The 24,884-nt window shown below is 36.4% G+C and overlaps 1 protein-coding gene across 1 annotated transcript in view; it reads left to right on the forward strand.

Moving 5' to 3' along the window:
- Positions 1-23,572, forward strand: part of LOC127648301 (forkhead box protein K2-like) — a 29,017-nt gene extending 5,445 nt beyond the window's left edge. The window contains exons 2-9 of the mRNA XM_052132945.1: positions 11,983-12,174; positions 12,536-12,680; positions 13,043-13,189; positions 13,316-13,509; positions 15,248-15,456; positions 19,161-19,406; positions 19,840-20,031; positions 21,980-23,572. Coding sequence (XP_051988905.1) covers positions 11,983-12,174; positions 12,536-12,680; positions 13,043-13,189; positions 13,316-13,509; positions 15,248-15,456; positions 19,161-19,406; positions 19,840-20,031; positions 21,980-22,164 — 1,510 coding nt within the window. The 3' untranslated portion in view covers positions 22,165-23,572. The remainder of the gene's footprint in view (positions 1-11,982; positions 12,175-12,535; positions 12,681-13,042; positions 13,190-13,315; positions 13,510-15,247; positions 15,457-19,160; positions 19,407-19,839; positions 20,032-21,979) is intronic.
- Positions 23,573-24,884: the final 1,312 nt, after the last annotated feature.

Genomic DNA, 24,884 nt, shown 5'->3' on the forward strand with positions numbered 1-24,884 from the left:
AACATCTTTAAAGGGTGATTTTTTTTTTTTTTTTCTTTTTTATACATTTTTTATTTTTTTTTCAGTCAGGAATTTCTCATTTCAAGCATTGTTTTCCTTACATGCTGAGACTTCCATTAACGTTTGTGAGTGACTATGCTACATGTAATGAGTTTTGAATTGAATCAGACAGACTGAACTCCAGATTCATGAATATGGATTTTTGCCATTTATTGAAGTTCAATTGTATTAAATCTAGGATCTGGGTAAAAATATTTATTTTCTGATTAATCGTTGTCTTAATTTGAACGCTCCTAATATGGATTCCTAATCCCCAAATGAATCTTACTTTAAGCTGTACTGTTAATTTGGCTTGTGTTGATTATTATATCTGTTAAATAAGTAGCAATTGAAGTGCACTGTTTACAGAGGTCGACCGATATATCGGTTTTACCGATTAATCATCAGCAATAACAGATTTCTGGAACTATCAGTTTTTGGCAAATATCCACACTGATAGTTTTCCCTGTTGTGTCTGGTGCTGGAGCGGCTGGGAAGGGTCCGCTGTCGTTATGTGGTATGAGAGCGACCTCTAGAGGCGATATAGAAATCACTTCACTGATGCCTTGTGGTGTTTGTTTTGACACATGAGACTACACTCTGCATGGAGCGGCACACTTCAGATGCGGGTTTAAAACATAGAAAACATAAAGACATGTAAACAGTACACTACTGTACACGTTGTCATATGATTATAAAGTCATTAATTTGTTGACTAGATGCTGCATTTGTAGAGAACAGCAGTATTTTGGGCTGAACGATTAACTGAAAATAAATCGAAATTGCGATTTGACCAAGTGCGATTATCAAACCACAAGAGCTGCAGTTTAATTGATTAAATTATTATTCTCTACTCGCTAGTTAGTCTGCCGGTTTTCTAACGATTGGAACAGAGCCACATTTAGACACTTTAGTTTGTGCAAAATCAATGAGTTCCACCCACTGAGTCGTAGAGTATGTCCAGATGGTTGTATGGACTACAATGGACAGCCCGTTTGAGGAAGAGACCATCTGAGTTGCAATATTGATCAAATGACTAAAGAGCATTTAATTAGTGAAGCGTGGTTCCCTTATTGGATGTATTTCAACACAAATAGCTGCTGATGCTTATGCAGATGTCACAGGCAGATCCAGGCAGAATCTGTGGACCTTTTCTTCAAAATAGCCAAAATATGTTGTGTGTGATTTTTATATACACACTGGCGGCCAAAAGTTTGGAATTCATGTACAGATTTGGTCTTATGGAAATAAATGGGTACATTTATTGACCAAAGTGGCATTCAACTGATCACAGTGTATATTCAGGACATTAATAACGTGAAAAATTACTATTATAATTTGAAACAAAATCTTAAAACTACTTCAACGAGATCTCATCAAATAATCCTCCACATGCGGCAATGACAGCTTTGCAGATCCTTGTTATTCCAGCTGTCAGTTTGTCCATATACTCAGGTGACCTTTGACCCCACACTTCCTGTAGCACTTGCCATAGATGTGACTGTCTTGTCGGGCTCTTCTCACACACCTTACAGTCTAACTGATCCCACAAAAGCTCAATGTGGTGAAGATCCGTAACACTCTTTTCCAATTATCTGTTGTCCGATATCTGTTTCTTTGCCCACTCAAACCTTTTCTTTCTGTTTTTCTGTTTCAAAAGTGTCTTTTTCTTTGCAATTCTTCCCATAAGTCCTCCTGAGTCTTCTCTTTACTGTTGTACATGAAACTGGTGTTGAGCAGGTAGAATTCAATGAAGCTGTCAGCGGAGGACATGTGAGGCGTCTATTTCTCAAACTAGAGACTCTGATGTACTTATCCTCTTGTTTAGTTGCACATCTGGTCTTCCACATCTCTTTCTGTCCTTGTTAGAGACAGTTGTGCTTTATCTTTGAAGACTGTAGTTACACATTTATCAAGCATTGTATCACCTTCATTCCTCAAAACAATGTTTGACTGATGAGTTTCTAGAGAAAGCTGTTTATATTTTGCCTTTTATTACCTAATATTGAGCTTAAGACATGCCGGTCTATTGCATAACTCAAAAACAAACACAAAGACAACGTTCAGCTTCATTTAATGAAGCAAATATCTTTCAATTGTGTTTGATATAATGGCGTCATATAAAGTGATTTACTAGTATCAAATTATCAATTTATCATTACTCAATAATAAGTTGTTGGAGTGATGCTGCTAGATGTGTCTAGATTTGATCAAAAATGACTTTTTTTCAAATAGTGATGGTGCTGTTTTTACATCAGTAATGTCCTGAATATACTTTGTGATCAGTTGAATACCACTTTGGTGAATTAAAGCACAAATTTCCTTCCGAAACAGCAAAATCTGTCCATTATACCAAACTTTTGGCTGCCAGTGTATTTTATTTTATTTTTTTCTGTCTTGGGCTGGTTGTTTGTTGTCACTTGTTTACACTTAGTAGTGCTGTGTTAGTTTATTTAGATCAAACAACAGAACTTTTTTTTTTGACGTTACAGGCAAAAAACACATGCTGTAATGGCGCAGTCAAAGGTTGATATTGTTTTCACAGTTTTACTGTAATTAATGCTGATGGTTTTACATACAGTTACAGTGAGGTGTGAAGTCATGTAAAGGTTTAGTTTAGTTTGGTTCTGAGTGAGTCATAAAAGTACATGCAAATCAACAGCCCATCCCAAAGGTGTTGGTCGAACCCAGCTAAACCTGAACCCGGGAGTGGGCAGAATAGAGTCTTCGCCTAATGGTTGAAAACACCACCAATTTTTTGTAAAGTAACTGAGAAAATCCAACACTAACAACTATTTCATTAATCAAAAATCTTGTGTGGAACATTCCCTTTTACCGTCCTAACAATTCCATATGGATGAAATTCTACAAAGGGGACTGGCCGGTTGTAGTAATGCCATTATGTTTTGTATTTTTTATCACCAATTAATTTACAAAATGATCTAATTTGCATTTGATACTCTTCAAGTGTTAATTTTCAGCTCAATCTCCAGCTAAACATCCTTTTAGTGTAAGGCTTCCTTGTTTGTATCTTTAAATATTACAGGCTTGGGTAAAAAACAAAATAACTATATTCTCGATTAATTGCAATCTTCCTTTCAACAAATCCATCTTTTACTATCAAGTTTATTTCAGTTTTGGGAAATGTTGATGATCATATCCGTTAAATAATTATATTATCAATTATATTACCATATTATCCCATAAGTTTATTTTTAAAGATGCTCTCTGATTTCTTTCCCAGTGGAAATCTTTTGTAAATGTGTGAGGTAGTCAGACACAGTCGTCTCTCTTGGGACAGATTTTATTTTCATCTGCTCTTTCTTAAAGACTCAATTCTTTCTCAATCCACGAGCACAATTGTGTCTTAGGACACTGTTTCCTTTCTCAAGAGTGAGAGGTTTGGGGACCTGGGTAGCTCAGCAAGTAAAGACACTGACTACCACCCCTGGAGTCGTGAGTTTGAATCCTGGGTGGGCTGAGTGATTCCAGCCAGGTCTCCTAAGCAACCAAATTGGCCTAGTTGCTAGGGAGGGTAAAGTCACATGGGTTAACCTCCTCGTGGTCACTATAATGTGGTTCTTGTTCTCTGTGGGGCGTGTGGTGAGTTGTGCGTGGATTGCGGAGAATAGCGTGAAGCCTTCACACGTGCTATGTGTTAAAGTGCTCAACAAGCCACGTGATAAGATGTGTGGATTGATGGTCTCAGACGTGGAGGTGACTGAGATTCGTCCTCCTCCAACTGGATTGAGGCGAGTCACTACACCACCACGAGGACCTAAAGAGCATTGGGAATTGGGCGTTCCAAATTGGGAGAAAGAAAAAAAAGAAAAGAGAGGTATGCAAAACAATCCATATCATATCACAATTGAACGTCTTAGTGGACGTATTTCTGTAGGATATTTGGAAGCTAATTATTTAACGATTAATCGTTAAAAGATCGCGATCGCTATTCAGATACCCACGCAATCTCACATCTAACTGACAACAATTATGCAATATATATTAACGTTCCCCTGGGATGCCTTTGTAAGGTGGTCAAATTTAAATTCAAAATTAAGATGCATTTTTAAATGTTGATCTTTTCGAATTTATATGGCATCTACAAAACACAGCGCTCCAGCACGTGCGCAGCACTGTGCTTTACAAACTGCAGGGTGTAGCCACGATTAACTAGTGTGACGGATCTCTGCTCAGTTCAATATTTTACATTTACATTTATGCATTTGGCAGACGCTTTTATCCAAAGCGACTTACAGTGCACTTATTACAGGGACAATCCCCCCTGAGCATCCTGGAGTTAAGTGTCTTGCTCAAGGACACAATGGTGGTGGCTGTGGGGATCCAACCAGCAACCTTCTGATTAACACCTCCCCTGTGGCTCAATCAGTGGCATGGGTTTGGGGCAGGATTATCTATTGGTTCGACCAATGGCAGAGGGGGTGTTTGGGGAAACCTGTTTGAAACAGTACTTTTTTGGATTTTGTTTTTTGTGTTCTTAGTGGTGAAGTAATATTAATTTAGGATTAGGTCATTCATTGTGTTTTTACGTCTTTGACGTCCACGTTCTGATTTTAAGTTTCCTAATCTGATTCAGATTACTTTCTGTGATAAAGTTTCCATGTTATAAATTGCAATTGTTGTTGAATGTTTTTAAAAGTTAGAGAGAAAATCAAATAGAATAGGGGTTTTTATGTATTCAGTGTGTTTTGATAGGGAAACACATCTACATGCTTTGCGTCTTGTGATTTTTGTACAAGACGAGGGTAGATATGCAGGAACACAACTGCTAGAATCACACACACAGCACCCACAGTGAGGAATGCTGGGGGGGGTTGGGATCCAAACATTCCTGTTTTAAAGAGCCCCTCGTGGTTGCCATGATGGAATTGTGCTCTGAATGGCTGCCTGAAAAGCAGCGGAAGCTTTAATACTGCACAGACTAATCCCAGATACTCTTTATTAAAATGTGCAAAAACAAAAAGATATTATTAAGGCTGTATACATTAGCATTATTTAATGCATTAGGTATCATGAGTATTTATTAATCTTGGTTAGGGCTGTACTATAATCTGGCATACCAGGCCATTTAGGGGCAGACTGGCCATCGGGAGAACCAAGCGGGCTGGTGTGTCGGCCGAGATAAGCTAAAATGATCCACCGCGTTATGCAGAACGGACCACAAAATGGCGCTGCGAAATGCAGAAAAGGACAGTTAACCCCCCAACCCGCCCACCGCTAAAAAACTTTTGGGCCAGTTGCTATGTAAAATCCTGGGACGATCCCCCAAAGACGGTGGTTCTGTGGACAGGGCAGAGTTAAGTGGTGTGGAGTTAAATGGTGTCTTCTCGGTAAGTTGCTAACTAGTTTGTGAAATGCATACATGACCCCATCATTTTCGCTTTTCAATATAACTTGTATAACGTTAACCGTGTCCCTGACAACCATGTCACTCATGTTTATCACTTCTGTTTGTTATGTTAGCCAGCCTATAGTTTGTCAGTGCAGTCAGTAATGTAGCAGATTGAAAGGTAAACATAAGAGCTTCATTTTGCAGCTCAGCAGACAACGGTGCGGTGGTGGATTGTGTCTGTTGAATGTTGATTTCACGCTTCGTTGTTAAATAGTAGGTTTGATGCAATGCTAGTCCATCTTTTACTCTCTGTGACAACGAGCTTATAGCTAACTAACTAACCACGTAGCTACTTTCATTGCTTGTCAGCTGAGTGGAAGCTAATGTGTAAACATGTATTCACCAAACTGTTTTGTTCAGGATTCGCAGTTTGATACCCCCTTCAACCGAACAATTCCGGTCGCTGCATTTATAAAATTTAATATTTAAAAGTCTGGTTTTCCACCGTTGAAAGTTTCCCAGAACTTGTATAGCAGAATACGGTGTAACACTGCTGCCGCTGTTTATCTCTTGTCTCGACAGGTGTAAATGCTTCTTGTTTTTCAACATGCCCCTAATTGATTGGCAGTATTTAAATGTCAGCATTTGACTGATACTAAACAGTACTACTGATGTTTATTATATTTTATTTAGTTGTATTATTCTTTATTTTAATGGTCAGCCATTGAATGATACAAAACATACAGAACTGATTTTTGTTTATGGTCAGCAATTGACTGATACTAAACAGTACTGATGTTTATTTAGCTATGTATTGTATTTTCTTTAGAGGTTATCCGATATATCGGTTTTACCGATTAATCAGTACCTATAGTTGCTATTTGGAACTATTGGTTATCGGCAAAAATCTGTTGTTACCAATATGTTTTTCATAATTTCAAAATAAGAGTCCCCAGTGTGTTTCGGGCTTGTTCATACTTAAGTCCTGCATTATGTACCAAATCTTTATTATTAGGATTTTGGCTGAACAAAAAAAGGAATGGGGGATTTTATTCATTTTTGACTCTGTCTTTATAATAAAGAAAGAGAATAAAAATGACTTATTGATTTTTCTATAAATCTATTTGAAAAACTATCGGCCGATTAATTGTTTATCTGCCTTTTCCACCACGTTATTTATCGGTATCGGCAAAACCCACTATCGGTCGAACTCTAGTATTTTTATTTTAATGGTCAGCAATTGACTAATACTGAAAATGCAGTACTGATGTTTTTTAAGCTATTTATTGTATTTTTATTTATTCTTTATTTTCTCAGCATTCATTTCTAGAATTCGTTGACAGTGTATATTGATAATGTCAAATATTCTTTGATAAAAATATTTGTTTAAGAAAGCAGCCCTCTGAGTACCTTTACATAGTCATATCGGTGCAAAATCAGTGAATAATCCACATAGAAAATGTCTGTTTTCATTCCAGCTCATAAATTAACTAAAAAATCACTCTCTGAAATCGGTATCAGTCTCAAAAATCCCATAATGGTCGGGCTCTAATAAACATACTATTGTTCGGTGTTAGTTCATAATAATTTGTTAGTGCATTATTATATGTAGAAATAACATTATTAAAGATGAATAAATGCTGAAAGTTTTTTCCATTGTATAGTTCATCATAATGCATTAACTAATGTTAACAAACAACTTTAAATATACAAAATGTGTAAGTATATGTAGAAATTAACAACTGTAAAGTATTGTTCATTGTTAGTTAATGCATTAGTGTTTGTTCATATACAGTGCTGTGGAAAAGGTATTTGCCCCCATCCCGCTTTCTACTGTTTTTATGTACATCTCTTACATAAAATAAAGGCAATTTCAGTAAACACAAAATACAGTTTTTAAATGATAATGTTATTTATTGAAGTAAGAAAGTTGTCCAATACTAACTAGGCCTGTGTGAAAAAGTATTTGCTCCCTTAGTTACTAAATCCCCAAATCTATGAAACTGCATTTCATAATGAGGTTCAGCTGGATTAGACACACCCAGACCAGATTACTGCCAGCCCTGTTCAATCAAATCAACACCTAAATAAAACTTTTTCAGCAGCATGAAGCTGACTAAAAGGTCTCACCCAGTAGCACACTGCCAAGGTCAAAAGAAATTCCAGAAATTATGAGGAAAAAGGTGATTGAGATACATCAGTCTGGGAAGGGTTACAAAGAACCACAGTGAGAGCCATCATCTCCAAAAGGAGAACACTTGGCACAGTAGTGAACCTTCCCAGAAGTGGATGTCCTTCCAAAATTCCTCCAAGAGCACAGCGATGACTCATCCAGGAAGTCACAAAAAAGCCAAGGACAACATCCAAGGAACTGCAGGTCTCTCTTGCATCAAAGGTCGCTGTTCATGACTCCACTATCAGAAAGAGACTGGGGAAAAATGGCATCCATGGAAGAGTGGCGAGGCGAAAACCCCTGCTAACCCAGAAGAACATTAAGGCTCGTCTGAATTTTGCCAAAACACACCTTGATGATCCTCAAACCTTTTGGGAGAATGTTCTGCGGACTGATGAGTCGAACATGGAACTGTTTGGAAGACAGGTGTCCTGTTACATCTGGTGTAAATCAAACACAGAATTCAACATAAAGATCATCATACCTACGGTCAAGCATGATGGTGGTAGTGTGATAGTGTGGGGATGATTTGCTGCTTCAGGCCCAGGACGACTTGCAATAATTGAGGGAAACATCTGTTCTCTACCAGAAATTCCTAAAGGAGAACGTCCGGTCATCAGTGCATGTGTTGAAGCTCAAGCACAACTTGATTATGCAGGAAGACAATGATCCAAAGCATAGGAGTTAGTCCACCTCTGAATGCTCAAAAGAAGCTAAATTAAAGTTTTGGGGTGACCTAGTCAAAGTCCGGAGTTGAACCCGATTGAGATGCTGTGGCAGGACCTTAAATGGGCAGTTCATGCTAAACAAAATCCAATATGGCTGAACTAAAGCAGTTCTGCAAAGAAGATTGGGACAAAACTCCCCCACAGAATTGTGAAAGATTGATCTCCAGTTATCAGAAGCGTTTGGTTGCAGTTGATGCTGCTGAAGCTGGCACAACCAGCTATTAAGTTTAAGGGGGCAGTTAGTTTTTCACATAGGTGATATAGATGTTATAAAACTTAAAGTTTTGTTCATGCGTAAATGCAGTTACTAATTTCAACATGCATGTTTAGCATAATGTTACAAATGTTGGAAAGTAGATGTAGAAATTAACTTTATTAGCCTAGAGATGAATAAATGCTATAAAACTCTTTTCAAAGTTCACTCTTTGTCCATGTGGTAATGCATCAAATAATGTTAACATAATGTAAAAAATGTATTAGATATGTAGAACTTAACACTAATTAGGATTACAAAATGCTGTTTACTTAAGACATGGTATAAATTGTAAACTCTTGAATTTCTTATTGAACAGGCAGGAATAAGTGTCCTTTCACCCACTTCAGGGATAATTGAAGATATTGGTGTTATGGCCAGTGTGTTTGTTTGCATGTGCTGGCTTGTATTTCAGGGCGTGACGTTTATTACAAGGCCTGGCACAAACGCACGTCAAATGGTACCAAGTATATGGACCGTAACACTGCAACGGAGAGACTGGCCTTCATCCACCACTGAGGAACATCTCGAACCTCTGACTGCCGTTAAGTTCAGTCCAGTGGAATATTAAAATTGTGCATCAATCAGAATTGACTCCTGTCAAAAGACATTCCCTATTTATATACATTTATATAAGCTCATGCTCTAAAATCGAATTGGATGAGGCATGTTTGAAGGTCACCAAATAGTGAACTTCATTATCTGACTGTTTAAGTCTAAATGAGGGAATTCTGAAGTCATTTTGTCTCTTCGTTGTGAGTTGCATTTGTTCAGTGGTGTTTTTGTGGCGGAGTCGTATTGTTTACTCTGTGGACTGTTAATGTTAACTCTGATTATTAGTTCATCAAGGGACGGTTAATTTTAGCATTGCTTTGAGGACTCGACTCGCTCCACCAGCCCCTGCGTGTTTGCTAATACTCCCCTGAGCTTTATTACCACTGTAAACTCTCAATAGCCTGTTAAACGCCTGTTTTAATATCTGTCAATATCGACTTCAGAGCCTGAAAATAACATTTGAAACATGACGCTTTGATAACTCAGTTGTGTAGTCTGGCACTCTTGCACGACCTGGAATTGTAGTTTATTAGTATGACCGTTTTGAATTGTGATTCTTGAAGCTTTGTTTCTCTGCAGAGCTCAAGTCTGGATTCATGTTGGCACTTGTTTGATTCAGTGTATGACACAGGGTTCCCACGGTCAGTGAAAACCTGAAAATATCAGGGAATTTTAAAGCTGAAGTGTGAATTTTTTTAACCCTTGAGTTGTTCATTTTGTGCTAACACATTTTGTGTTCCTGGTCAGAAAGACCGGCCAATAAGATTGTTTATAAATCTCTGATATTGCATATATTATAACAAGATGTTGCATTAGATATTTTTATCAACTTCTTTTAAGAAATGATGACCTTTTTGAACAAATAAAAAAAAAATATCTATATCTATATATATATATATATATATATATATATATATATATATATATATATATATATATATATATATATATATATATATATATATACTGTAGAAGTATTAATGTAACGGTTTATACAGGGCCAGTTTGAATTTGACATTTTGTTTAATTTATTTTGTTGTTGGATTGCTAAATGTAGATTGCACTTTCCTTTTACTCGAATTGAACAAGTTCTTACTTAAAATCACTCAAATAAAATTGAAGTAATCTACATTTAGCAATCCAATAACAAAATAAATTAAACAAAATGTCAAATTCAAGTCACTTTCAGGAGGAATATCAAAACACTGTGCAACCTCGAGTTTAGCCGTCCAACATAAAATCTCTCCAAAATAAACTGGATGTTGAACTGTAAAATGGAGATTACAGTTAAGTGTAGTTAAGGCTGTTTGTGTTGCAGAATAATGCCCTGCAGTGCACACTTTGTTTCTTGTACATTTGTTTGTGTTTAAGAGAAGATCATTTATTAAAATATTGAAAAGTTTTTTTATATTTATTTTGGGTTAATTAATTGTTATATTAATAAAGAAATAACAATAAAAAAATCTTTAGAAAAATTGGCAAATTAGTCGTTAGATTAATCAACTAATCGAAAAAATTATCGTTAGATTAATCAATAAAAAAATAATTGTTAGGTGCAGCCCTAATTTACATATTGCTTAAAAAGTACATGGAAAGATGATGCATAAAAGAGTGATCAACACAGAGTGTGTGTCCGTGTCCGTGTGTGTGTGTCCATGTGCGCGTGTGTGTGTGTGTGTCCGTGTGAGTGAGTGTGTGAGCGTATATTTATCACTTTGTGGGGACCAAATGTCCCCATAAGGATAGTAAAACCCGAAATCTTTGACCTTGTGGGGACATTTTGTCGGTCCCCATGAGGAAAACAGCTTATAAATCATACTAAATTATGTTTTTTGAAAATGTAAAAATGCAGAATGTTGTCTGTGAGGGTTAGGTTTAGGGGTAGGGTTAGGTTTAGGGGTTGGGTTAGGTTTAGGGGATAGAATATAAAGTTTGTACAGTATAAAAACCATTATGTCTATGGAAAGTCCCCATAAAACATGGAAACACTACGTGTGTGTGTGTGTGTGTCCACGCACACCACATCCACAGATGTGCTCATCTAAATGATTGGGATGCTCCTGAATATGTATTTTGTAGTCTAATCCATTAACTTCCAATGGCCGGTCATTTTTGACTGGGAACACAAGTGTAACAAAGTGAAATAAAACCAAAAAAGTAGAAAAGAAAAAAGGTCTATTTTTTGTTGAACAAAGTCATGAAATGTTATTCCAATTGGATTAAGTAAAATATTCCTAAAGGGGGAAAAAAGTTGTCTGGGTCAAAATGACCCAAACACAACATAAAAGTAAAGATACGTTCTTTTATCTCAGCTAGAACTATAAGTAACCCATTGTAGGTTAGTTTTATTCAAATTTTAATTTCCAGGCCTGAAAAAGTCAGAAATGTCTGTTTTGCTCTGCTCTTCAATATTTCATTGACTAGATTTTTGTCTTTGAAAATGCTTTTGAGTAAAATTACAAACACATCAGTAAAATGTGTTTAGATAGAATTATAGCAGTCAATTGAATTCTGTTTGCTGTATAATTTCCAGTTAATATTGCAAATTTAAAAATAAAATATTAGAAGTAATGTGATTTAATTATATCTAATAAAATCTCATTATTTTTACTCCTGTATTTACATTTATGACCATTCGTTTTGCAATTAAAAAAAGTCATTTAGTCAATCAATACAAATGATTTTATATTTCATATATAATTTTTTTGTTACATGTTAATTTTTAACTGCATAATTTGTACTATCTTCTTGCTTTGTTGAACCGATATTGTCTCTTTAAGGAAACATTAAATTTAAGGAAAAACAAGTATATTTTTTTCTGACTTGGCTATTGTTAGCAGCATATTTTGATATATTTTTCTACTCTCTTTCTCTCTCTCAGGTGCACCTTCCGCTTCCCCAGTACAAATATAAAGATCACGTTCACGGCGCTGGTGAGCGTCAAGCGTGAGAAGAGAGAACCCGAGTCTCCAGTGAAAGCCGTTCAGCCGCAGATCTCTCCACTAACCATCAACATTCCAGATAACATCTCTCATCTCATGAGCCCTCTGCCCTCACCCACCGGGACTCTCAGGTAAAATTATCATGAAATACTTGCAATTAATTCATTGTCAATAGAAAGTGGTTGCATTTCTTTTTATTGGGCAATTGAGTTTATCAAAGAGCCATATCCAAATCCATATTCAAATCCACCCATCCAAACCCATCCATCCACCTATCCAAATCCATATCCATCCATCCAAACCCATCCATCAATATCCAAAACCATCAATCCCCCCATCCATATCCATCCACCCATCCATCCATCCGAGTTTGTGATCTTGAGTGGTGTCTTAATCAATGCTGCAGCTGTGTCCTTTTATGCGCCATTTTTTATATTTTTACAAAAAATATTTTGGTGTGGATGGTAAAATATTTTCTCTTTTCCTCAACAGTGCTGCTAACTCATGTCCGTCTAGTCCACGTGGTGCCGGTTCGTCTGGGTACAGGATGGGCCGAATCGTGCCTGATCTTCAGCTCATGAATGAAAACTCTCAGTCTGAGATCGATAAAGACATCTCGGAAGGAGACAGTCCAAAGGTAAAATTTTATCATAAACATCAGAGCTACTGTAATAATATGCACCACCACTAGGGGTTACTCATAGTGTTTTGACTAACATGATGGCATGTTTATTCACTTGTTGGGGTGACCCAGGAACTAATGGGCAAGACATTTATCCCTTAATGTGTGTTTTTGAGTATTTTAAACTTGCGTATATCCTTCCCTGTTTTACTGATAAGCAATGTTTAGGCCATGTTGAATGTGTGCCCCTGTCTAAGTAAGAGTCTGTGATACATGATTTATTTTTAGATTATTTTGGTTTATTATGGTGATACGGTATTCATTTTTATTTGTTCAGGTCTTAAGTCTTAAATTTGGTTTTCTCTATGTTTCTCTAGGATGACTCAAAACCTCCGTACTCGTATGCTCAGTTGATTGTTCAGGCGATCACGTTGGCGCAGGACAAGCAGTTAACACTAAACGGCATCTACACACACATCACCAAGAACTACCCGTACTACAGGACAGCAGATAAGGGGTGGCAGGTCAGTCCCAACACTGAGTTTTTGTCTTGAACACCAGCAAACACTCTCCTATAAGCTGAAGGCACTCAAGATGTCAGTTTACTGAATAATTTATTTAGTGTTTTGATCCCTAACTTTGTATTTCAGAACTCGATTCGTCACAATTTGTCTTTGAATCGGTACTTCATCAAAGTCCCACGCTCTCAGGAGGAGCCGGGCAAGGGTTCATTCTGGAGGATAGACCCCTCATCCGAGAGTAAACTTGTGGAGCAGGCATTCAGGAAACGGCGGCCACGGGGCGTCCCCTGCTTCAGAACACCGATGGGGCCCCTCTCATCCAGGTGATGTTCCTTTCACTGACACTTACACTGAGTAGAGAGAGAAAAAATAAATGTATATATCACAGGTGAAGTCAGAATTCATTAAATTAAATATTTTTTTACCACTCCACAGATTTCATATTAGCAAACTATAGATTTAGCAAGTCGTTTAGGACATCTGCTTTGTGCATGACACAAGTAATTTTCCCAACAATTGTTTACAGACCGATTGTTTCACTTTTAATTGACTATAATCACAATTCCAGTGGGTCAGAAGTTCACATACACTAAGCTAACTGTGCCTTTAAGTAGCTTGGAAAATTCCAGAAAATGATGACACGCCTTTAGACAATTAGCCAATTAGCTTCTGATAGAAGGAGTAACTGGATGTATTTTAAGGCCTACCTTCAAACTCAGTGCTTCTTTGCTTTTTGACATCATGGGAAAATCGAAATAAATCGTTCAAGAACTCCGAAAAAAATATTGTGTACCTCCACAAGTCTGGTTCATCCTTGGGAGCAATTTACAAAAGCCTGAAGTTACCACGTTCATCTCTACAAACAATAGTACGCAAGTATAAACACCATGTGACCACACAGCCATCATACCGCACAGAAAGGAGACGCATGCTGTCTCCAAGAGATGAACATACTTTAGTGCAAATCAATCCCAGAACAACAGCAAAGGACCTTGTGAAGATGCTGGAGGAATTAGGTAGACGAGTATCTAGATCCACAGTAAAATGAGTCCTATATCAACATCACCTGAAAGGCTGCTCAGCAAGGAAGAAGCCACTGCTCCAAAACCGCCATAAAAAAGCCAGACTACAGTTTGCAAGTGCACATGGGGACAAAGATCTTACTTTTTGGAGAAATGTCCTCTGGTCTGATGAAGCAAAAATTGAACTGTTTGGCCATAATGACCATCATTATGTTTGGAGGAAAAAGGGTGAAGTCGAAGAACACCATCCCAACTGTGAAGCATGGGGGTGCAGCATCATGTTGGGGGGGTGCTTTGCTGCAGGAGGGACTGGTGCACTTCACAAAATAGATGGCATCATGAGGAAGAAAAATTATGTGGATATATTGAAGCAACATCTCAAGACATCAGCCAGGAAGTTAAAGCTCAGTCACAAATGGGTCTTCCAAATGGACAATGACCACAAGCATACCTCCAAAGTTGTGGCAAAATGGCTTAAAGACAACAAAATCAAGATATTGGAGTGGCCATCGCAAAGTCCTGACCTCAATCCAATTGAACATTTGTGGGCAGAACTGTAAAAGTGTGTGTGAGCAGGAGGCCTACAAATCTGACTCCGTTACACCAGTTCTGTTTGGAGGAATGGGACAAAATTCCAGCAACTTATTGTGAGAAGCTTGTGGAAGAATACCCAAAACATTCGACCCAAGTTAAACAATATAAAGGCAATGCTAGGTTAGTGATCCTAACTGACCTAAGACAGGAAATGTGAAAAACCGAGTTTAAATGTATTTGGCTAAGGAGTATGTACATTTCTGAATTCAAATGTGTCTTAAACAACAGCACTGCATTTATATTGATAGATTGTAATGAGAAAAACCAATATGAAACAATATGAATTTGTGTCTACACAAGTCATTTTTATTTGTATATCACTTTTCACAATAAACATACATCACTATAAAAAATTTGACTCCCTGGTTTAGCACAGGCTACCGTGATCTGAAATATTGCATAAGTACAGTAAAATGAATCATGATGTTTTGGTCTTTCACATCAGGAGTGCTCCGGCATCGCCCAATCACTCGGGCGTTCTCTCCGCCCACTCCAGCGGTGTCCAGACCCCCGACAGCCTATCACGAGAGGGCTCGCCTGTTCCCATGGAGTCAGAGCACACGCCTGCCCAACCCTCTTCTGCTGCTGCTACTGCTGCCGTCCAACCCAAACTAGCCGTGATTCAAGAGGCCCGTTTTACTCAGAACACCACTGGTACACATATACAACACTCACTTAAGTTTTATGGTCTTTGTTTCACTTAAAGATTCATAGTCTATATTTTATTGAATGATGCATAGTGGGGATACACAAGATGTAGGTTACCATATCGGTATTGTCCAATATTATCCTTTTAGTTATCGGTATTGTCCAATATTATCCTTTTAGTTATCGGTATTATCGGTATTGTCCAATATTATCCTTTTAGTTATCAGTATTATCAGTGTTATCGGTATTGTCCAATATTATCCTTTTAGTTATCAGTATTATCAGTGTTATTGGTATTGTCCAATATTATCCTTTTAGTTATCAGTATTATCAGTGTTATTGGTATTGTCCAATATTATCCTTTTAGTTATCAGTATTATCAGTGTTATCGGTATTGTCCAATATTATCCTTTTAGTTATCAGTATTATCAGTGTTATTGGTATTGTCCAATATTATCCTTTTAGTTATCGGTATTGTCCAATACTATCCTTTTAGTTATCAGTATTATCAGTGTTATTGGTATTGTCCAATATTATCCTTTTAGTTATCGGTATTGTCCAATACTATCCTTTTAGTTATCAGTATTATCAGTGTTATTGGTATTGTCCAATATTATCCTTTTAGTTATCAGTATTATCAGTGTTATTGGTATTGTCCAATATTATCCTTTTAGTTATCGGTATTATCAGTGTTATCGGTATTGTCCAATATTATCCTTTTAGTTATCAGTATTATCAGTGTTATTGGTATTGTCCAATACTATCCTTTTAGTTATCAGTATTATCAGTGTTATTGGTATTGTCCAATATTATCCTTTTAGTTATCAGTATTATCAGTGTTATTGGTATTGTCCAATATTATCCTTTTAGTTATCGGTATTATCAGTGTTATCGGTATTGTCCAATATTATCCTTTTAGTTATCAGTATTGTCAGTGTTATTGGTATTGTCCAATATTATCCTTTTAGTTATCAGTATTATCAGTGTTATTGGTATTGTCCAATATTATCCTTTTAGTTATCGGTATTATCAGTGTTATCGGTATTGTCCAATATTATCCTTTTAGTTATCGGTATTGTCCAATATTATCCTTTTAGTTATCAGTATTATCAGTGTTATTGGTATTGTCCAATATTATCCTTTTAGTTATCAGTGTTATTGGTATTGTCCAATATTATCCTTTTAGTTATCAGTATTATCAGTGTTATTGGTATTGTCCAATATTATCCTTTTAGTTATCAGTATTATCAGTGTTATCGGTATTGTCCAATATTATCCTTTTAGTTATCGGTATTGTCCAGTACTATCCTTTTAGTTATCGGTATTGTCCAATATTATCCTTTTAGTTATCGGTATTGTCCAGTACTATCCTTTTAGTTATCAGTATTATCAGTGTTATTGGCATTGTCCAATATTATCCTTTTAGTTATCGGTATTATCAGTGTTATCAGTATTGTCCAATATTATCCTTTTAGTTATCGGTATTGTCAGTGTTATCAGTATTGTCCAATATTACCCTTTTAGTTATCGGTATTGTCCAATATTATCCTTTTAGTTATCGGTATTGTCCAATATTATCCTTTTAGTTATCAGTATTATCAGTGTTATTGGTATTGTCCAATATTATCCTTTTAGTTATCAGTATTATCAGTGTTATTGGTATTTTCCAATATTATCCTTTTAGTTATCAGTATTATCAGTGTTATCGGTATTGTCCAATATTATCCTTTTAGTTATCAGTATTATCAGTGTTATTGGTATTGTCCAATATTATCCTTTTAGTTATCAGTATTATCAGTGTTATTGGTATTGTCCAATATTATCCTTTTAGTTATCAGTATTATCAGTGTTATTGGTATTGTCCAATATTATCCTTTTAGTTATCAGTATTATCAGTGTTATCGGTATTGTCCAATATTATCCTTTTAGTTATCGGTATTGTCCAGTACTATCCTTTTAGTTATCGGTATTGTCCAATATTATCCTTTTAGTTATCAGTATTATCAGTGTTATTGGCATTGTCCAATATTATCCTTTTAGTTATCGGTATTATCAGTGTTATCAGTATTGTCCAATATTATCCTTTTAGTTATCGGTATTGTCCGATACTATCCTTTTAGTTATCGGTATTGTCCAATATTATCCTTTTAGTTATCAGTATTGTCCAATATTATCCTTTTAGTTATCGTATTATCAGTGTTATCAGTATTGTCCAATATGATCCTTTTAGTTATCAGTATTGTCCAATATTATCCTTTGTTATCGGTATTGTCCAATATTATCCTTTTAGTTATCGGTATTGTCCAATATTATCCTTTGTTATTGGTATTATTAGTGTTATCGGTATTGTCCAATACTATCCTTTTAGTTATCCGTATTATCAGTGTTATTGGTATTGTCCAATATGATCCTTTTATTTATCGGTATTATCAGTGTTATCGGTATTGTCCAATATTATCCTTTTTGTTATCAGTATTGTCCAATACTATCCTTTTAGTTATCGGTATTGTCCAATACTATCCTTTTAGTTATCGGTATTATCAGTGTTATCGGTATTGTCCAATATTATCCTTTTTGTTATCAGTATTGTCCAATACTATCCTTTTAGTTATCGGTATTGTCCAATACTATCCTTTTAGTTATCAGTATTGTCCAATACTATCCTTTTAGTTATCGGTATTGTCCAATACTATCCTTTTAGTTATCAGTATTGTCCAATACTATCCTTTTAGTTATCGGTATTATCAGTGTTATCGGTATTGTCCAATATTATCCTTTTTGTTATCAGTATTGTCCAATACTATCCTTTTAGTTATCGGTATTGTCCAATACTATCCTTTTTGTTATCAGTATTGTCCAATACTATCCTTTTAGTTATCTGTATTGTCCAATATTATCCTTTGTTATCGGTATTGTCCAATATTATCCTTTTAGTTATCAGTATTATCAGTGTTATCGGTATTGTCCAATATTACCCTTTTAGTTATCGGTATTGTCCAATATTATCCTTTGTTATCGGTATTGTCCAATATTATCCTTTGTTATCTGTATTATCAGTGTTATTGGTATTGTCCAATATTATCCTTTTAGTTATCAGTATTATCAGTGTTATTGGTATTGTCCAATATTATCCTTTTAGTTATCAGTATTATCAGTGTTATTGGTATTGTCCAATATTATCCTTTGTTATCGGTATTGTCCAGTGGTATCGGTTTTGTCCAATATGATCCTTTTAGTTATCAGTATTATCAGTGTTATTGGTATTGTCCAATATTATCCTTTGTTATCAGTATTATCAGTGGTATCGGTATTGTCCAATGGTATCGATCTGATAAGGCAACTTTTGGAAGCAGAAAATACCATTTAAACTGTTATTTTTTTTTATGTATATTTATATTGGTAAAGATAATAAACAGTAACAATATCAACTTCAGTACATTTAGAGTTTAAATGCCTAATTTTAAATATAAACTGCTTACTATGTTCGTGTGAGCTTGTTTTTTAAGCAGGTAAAACAGTGTAGACTTTATTTTATTGCCATGATATCGGTGCATGGTATTTTGTGTAAATAAGTGTGTAATTGATTCTATTTTTAATTGTGTAGTTGTTGTTTTTTAACTGCTGTATTGTTGTTTTTATAATATCACTGTGATTGTTTTATTTTTCATATAGTTTGTGTGATGTCACTGTGTAATTTTGTCCTCTCTCAGCATCTCCGATCAGCAGTCAGCCGGTCTTGATCGCAGTCCAGCGTCCCTTATCTCAGACGATCAAACCCGTCACGTACGCTGTGGCCACCCCCGTCACATCCTCCACGTCTGCGCAGACGCTCATGCAAACGCTGCACGTGGTGCATCAGATTCCCGCAATGGCCGTTAGTACTGTGAGCGGAGCCAACCTACAGACAGCCATCAAAACAGAAACGCAGGAGAACGGAGAACGTGCGGAGGTCAAAGGTGAGACGTTACATCACGCTGCGTTCACTGTTGAGAGACATCGTATCTCGACCGTTGCACCATCAGCGTAAGTTCGGAACACAGCGTCACACCAAACAAACAAACCGAACGCTGACGTCAGATGGTTTCTGGTCCACATCAAAAGGTTTATACTACCAAAAACAAATTTCTTTAAGCTGTATTTAGTTTTTTCCCCAGTAAAAATATCTAAACATTGTTAAATAGAAACATTTGTGTATGTTAATATGACTTGTTTTCTGAGAATATGTCTTGATTTAAGCTAATGTTTCGGAGGCCATATGCTAATGTTCTTGTTTTATGGATAAACCGCTCTGAAATCAAGGTATTTTCTCGGAAAACAAGACTTACTGTCTAACACAAAAAAAGTGTAAAGTCCCATGTCACTAACTAACATGTTTTCTGTGTTTTTTAGTGAAGTTGGAGGCGGTTCCCGGCATCTCTCACGCCTCGATAGGCTCAGCCAATAGAGTCATTCACACCACTTCCGCGGCCATAGTGCAGCCAGCCCCATTGGGCCAGCACCAACTGCCAATCAAAACCATCTCCCAGAATGGCACTCATTTAGTGCCCATCGCCACAGCGATACAGAGCCAGACCAACTCAGGTATTCAAACACACCTGGAATGATCTATTATTTATTAATTATTGATTATTTATCATTACAGGAAGTCTTTAAAACTGTAATCATTATATTATAATCGGTTCAATAACACATATGAAACATCTCTTTCTCTTTGCATTTTGGAATTTAGTTAGAATTAATTATTATCTAATATTATAAATATCTATTAAATATTAATAATTCATTAATGAATCATTACATGAAGTCATTCAAAAATACTCAAATTAAAACAGGGACCAAAAGTTTAATGTTTTTCATTTCTGAAAAATTATTATTTTTGTCGTTCCGGTTCAAACGTTTCGCAGCTTCCTTTCCAAATGATTACCGGTTAGAACAAAATAGAAGAGCGGTTAATAATGTTATTTTAAATGACAGCACTCTGCGCTAATGTGTGGGAGAAATATCAGTTGCAGTGTTGCCAGATCTCACAAGAGAAACAAGCAACATGGTCTGGAAAAACAAGCCCAAAATAAGCAATTACACATAGTTGTTAAGAAGGTCTTCATTTACAGGATTTCACATCCACAACGGGCCATTAGGCCAAGAAATGTCTGATGCAGCAGTTTCCTTCAGGATCAAAGCACATGTTTCATTTTTTCGGGCAACGTGAAGTGTTGTAGTTCCAAAAATGTACTGTCATGAAAACTTATGGGAACAAAATGAACCACTTATAACCGGTTACCAGCGTTTAAAAATAATGTTTTCACTCCGGAACGATTGAAAATCAATTTGTTCCCATTTTCGGTGACGTTCTGCTAAAAATTCAATTAGTTTTTGACTGGACCATTTTTAGTCCCTGGTTTAAAACACTTAAACTTTGTCCTAATCATTCTATATTATAATATATAATATTATAGTCCGATACATATATACTGATTATTAGAACTATTATTTATAATCTATTATTAATTATTACATGAAGTCCTTCAGTTTAAAACACGTATACGTATATCTTATAATCCTTTATTTAACGTACAGTCAGACGGTTGTTTTATTTTGTAATTACCACCAGCTGTCTCTACATTATCCCGCTTATTACACCATACTAACCAAATAAATAAATACAAAAGATTATAGATTTGCAGTGAAATAAATCCACAAACAGCTTAAATCCAACTCTGCTTTGTGTCGGGAGCTCTGTTGGGGTTTATTTGATAATTAATGACCATCTGACGACTCCTTATCCTGCGTATTACAAGACTACTTGCCAAATAAATGCACATGAAACATTGATGTGAGCTGAAATGATTTTATTAGCTTACGTGCAGAGATCGCACAGTGATCTGAGAAGCAGGAATGATGGCTCGCAATAGGATGAACGGTCTGATGTGTGGATGTGCGGTTGATACTTAAAAATATCAGACCTCTAGATGGCGCCATTGACCAATCAGAATCGAGTATTCCACAGAGCCGTGTAATAATATTATATATTATAATAAGCCAGTTACATGTTGTTGGTTATAAGAACGATTATTAAGTTTGAAATATTATTTATATATGATAAATAATTCATTATAAATCAGTACATCATTTTAAAATTGTCAAAAATATAGTTTAAAACACAATCAACCTTAATCATCCTTCATTAGTTATTATATTTGCCAAAATAACAGACATGAAACTATTAGAATATTTTAAATATTAAATTAAACTATACACCCCCTCTCTCTCTCTCTTTCCCTCTCTCTCTTTGTCCCTCTCTCTCTCTTTCTCTCTGTCCCTCTATCTCTCTCTGTCTTTCTCTCTGTCCCTCTCTTGCCCTCTCTCTCTCCCTCTTTCTCTCGCCCTCTCTTTTTCTCTCTGTCCCTCTCTCTCTCTCTCTCTCTGTCCCTCTCTCGCCCTCTCTCTCTGTCCCTTGCCCTCTCTCTCTCTGTCTTTCTCTCGCCCTCTCTTTCTCTCTGCCCCCCTCCCCTCCTCTCTCTCTCTGCAGTTACGAGTCCGTTACACATGTTGGCCGCTCACGCCTCGGCGTCTGCCTCCCTCCCCATGAAGCGTCAGAACGGAGAAAAGGCAAGCGGTCCACCCGAGAACAAACGATTGAAAACTGAGGAAGACGAGCAGAAGACGGCGTCTGAATCAGACTCCACCCACAACCAGCACAGCAACCACGCCTAGTTACTCATAACACACCAACGCTTTCTGTCCCTCTAAGTTTATTTCCTTTTTCTCATCCTGCCTTGACTGTTTCTCTTCCATTCAACCTGCGGTGCCAAAACCGAAAGCAAAATGAACAAACACATCTAAGCAAACTACATAGATGAGCAAGTGGTCTCAAAACTGTGTCCGGTTACGTCAGAATGTTAAATTTTTTGCATTATTCTTCTAATCAGCTGCCGGTTTTCTGTTTTGTTAATCAAGAGCCGATTGAACAAACACTCACACCTCAAAACAGAACAACTGCCGTGTGCTCATAACTCTGGACATTTTATCACAACCACTCATAAACTCTGCAAATGTTGGTCAGATGGAAGCGTTCGATTGGCTTGGATCCCATTCTGATTAGTAATGGCGTTTTTTGCAATTCATGCCCAAAAATGGAAGCATCGTTTACGAAATGCACATCATCCTGGGGGGTGAACTGATGCTTTAATCTCGCAATTTGTGAAATCCAAGCCTGAACTCGGAACCCGACGGACTTCAGGAACTCCGGAACTCGTGTTGTTTACTGTCGACTGAGAATTCCAGAACTCTGACTTTCGGAATCTGGATTTCCTCACTCTGACAATGGAACACGGGCTCCAATCCAACATTCCAAAGTTTGGCAGTGCACTTGCAAAGGGTGAAACGCCAACAGGATGTCCCGGAATGGAACGCCATTATGGAATTACACACAGAGAACCACAAATAGGTTTTTCACAGCCCAGTGTTGAGTGAGTGTTGTGTTTCTTTCTTTGTTTTTTTTGTTGTTTTTTTTTTAAATAGTGCTTGCTAGGAATGTGTGTGGAGGCCTGACTTCAACTGAAGGGATCAAAATATTCCTAAACTTTCGGCAGCTATCCCTGACAGCGTCCCCTACAATTTCTAGCAGCCGTCGTAGTGGATATATGCAGTATTTCGTCGTTCATATGTGGAACATAGAATCTGGGCTTGTTTTCATTTATAGAGACATTTTAAAAATTTATAATAACAATAGTTGTGTGTGTGTGTATGTGTGTGTGTGTGTGTGTATATATATATATATATATATATATATATATATATATATATATATATATATATATATATATATATATATATACACACACACACACATATATACATATATGATAAGCAACATACAGGCAGTATAGGTTATGGGATGTTTGAAAAGTTTTATGTGTCTCTTTCTGTTGTGAAACTGTGTAGTTTCTTTCTAAGATGGACAAAAATGTGTCAATGGAATATTTTAGTTTTTTTCCTAAATTTTTTATTTGTTTAAAATCTGGCAAAACTGATGAGTTTTCTGAACCGATTTCATCCAACTTGCATGTACCGGGCGAAAGAAACGTGCCTGAGCCGTCAATTAAACATGCTTTGAATCAGATCTGCACTTGATTAAAAATGTTGTTTCCTTTTGTGCCTGTTTTCTTTTCAGGTTGGTATTTATTTTGTTTAGGCTGTGTTGGCGTTGTGGTGTAGGCTGATTCTGTCGGCTTTTAATTGTTTGATTTTGTTCAGATTATATGTTTCAAAGAAAAGGAAAAAACACGAAATTGATGTTTATTAAGCTTCAGTGGGCAAATGCTTTTTTATAAATTAATTTAAAACCTTACGTATGCAACGTTCTGGTTTTTTTCTTTGAAAACTGCATCTGACTGGGCTCCCACAGTCATGGGAAACCTGGAAATATTAGGGAATTTTAAGGTTGGGATTTCTAAGTCTGTGCACGTGAAATAGCTTTTTGTGAGTGTGATCTCTCTCTAAAAAAAAAACATTAGTTTTTTCTTCAATGGGGTCCGTGGAAAAATTACAGATAAAAGTGTTCATAAAAAAATATATATTTACAGAATTTGACGTTATTGTGATTTTCAGTTTAGTTGAAATGTTCAGTCTGGTGCAATTCAACATTTTCGTGCTGTATAACAAGTTTGGCTGCAGGTTTCCAGTGAAATGTCCAGCTGGGGGCGCCAAAAGCGAGTGAAATGGTGTTGTATTCAGACGAGGTTTAAAGGGGAATTTTAGATGGGAAGTTTTTAAAACACACCTCCCTAACCTAAAACTTTTTCCTGAACCTTACCGTTAGTGTTTTAAAATATTGAGCCGTAGTCCTCCGACGTTAACCCCATGTTCCTGCTCTATCAGGTGAGCTATCGCAAAAGCTGTTCATTCGGGAATACGTGTATATACAGTACGTAGGTGGTAGGTCTGCAATATAAGTGTTACAATGTATAGTTTTTCAAAAGATACATTAGCATAAAAGTGTGTCGATATCATAAACTAGCAGGTGCTGAGTAATGGAGAGAAAAATAAGTATATAGTCGTAATGATGTGCGTGAACGTGAATAAAAACACAGTTTTTGTAGCGCCTCTTGAGTTTTTCTCCTGGAAACTGCAGGGAATTGTACCTGGAGACACGGATAACAAGGTTAGGGTCCCGTTTTCACTATGAGACCAGGCTGGAAATGTTTCTCTTCCGGTTTTTACATCTAACAATACTTAATTATTGGTTAGGATAGGAAAGATGCGCTGTCAATGCAGAGCAGGCCAAATATTCTTCAGATCATTTTGGATGCACCAATATGAACATTTTTGGAGACCGATTTTTTGCATCTTATTAGATTACGGTTTTAATTAGGAATTATGCTTTAAATATGTACAAGGAGTAAAAAAGCTATTTTATTGTGCTAACAATACAT

This window comes from Xyrauchen texanus, chromosome 8 (assembly GCF_025860055.1).
Source record: "Xyrauchen texanus isolate HMW12.3.18 chromosome 8, RBS_HiC_50CHRs, whole genome shotgun sequence".
In the NCBI taxonomy this organism is placed as follows: domain Eukaryota; kingdom Metazoa; phylum Chordata; class Actinopteri; order Cypriniformes; family Catostomidae; genus Xyrauchen; species Xyrauchen texanus.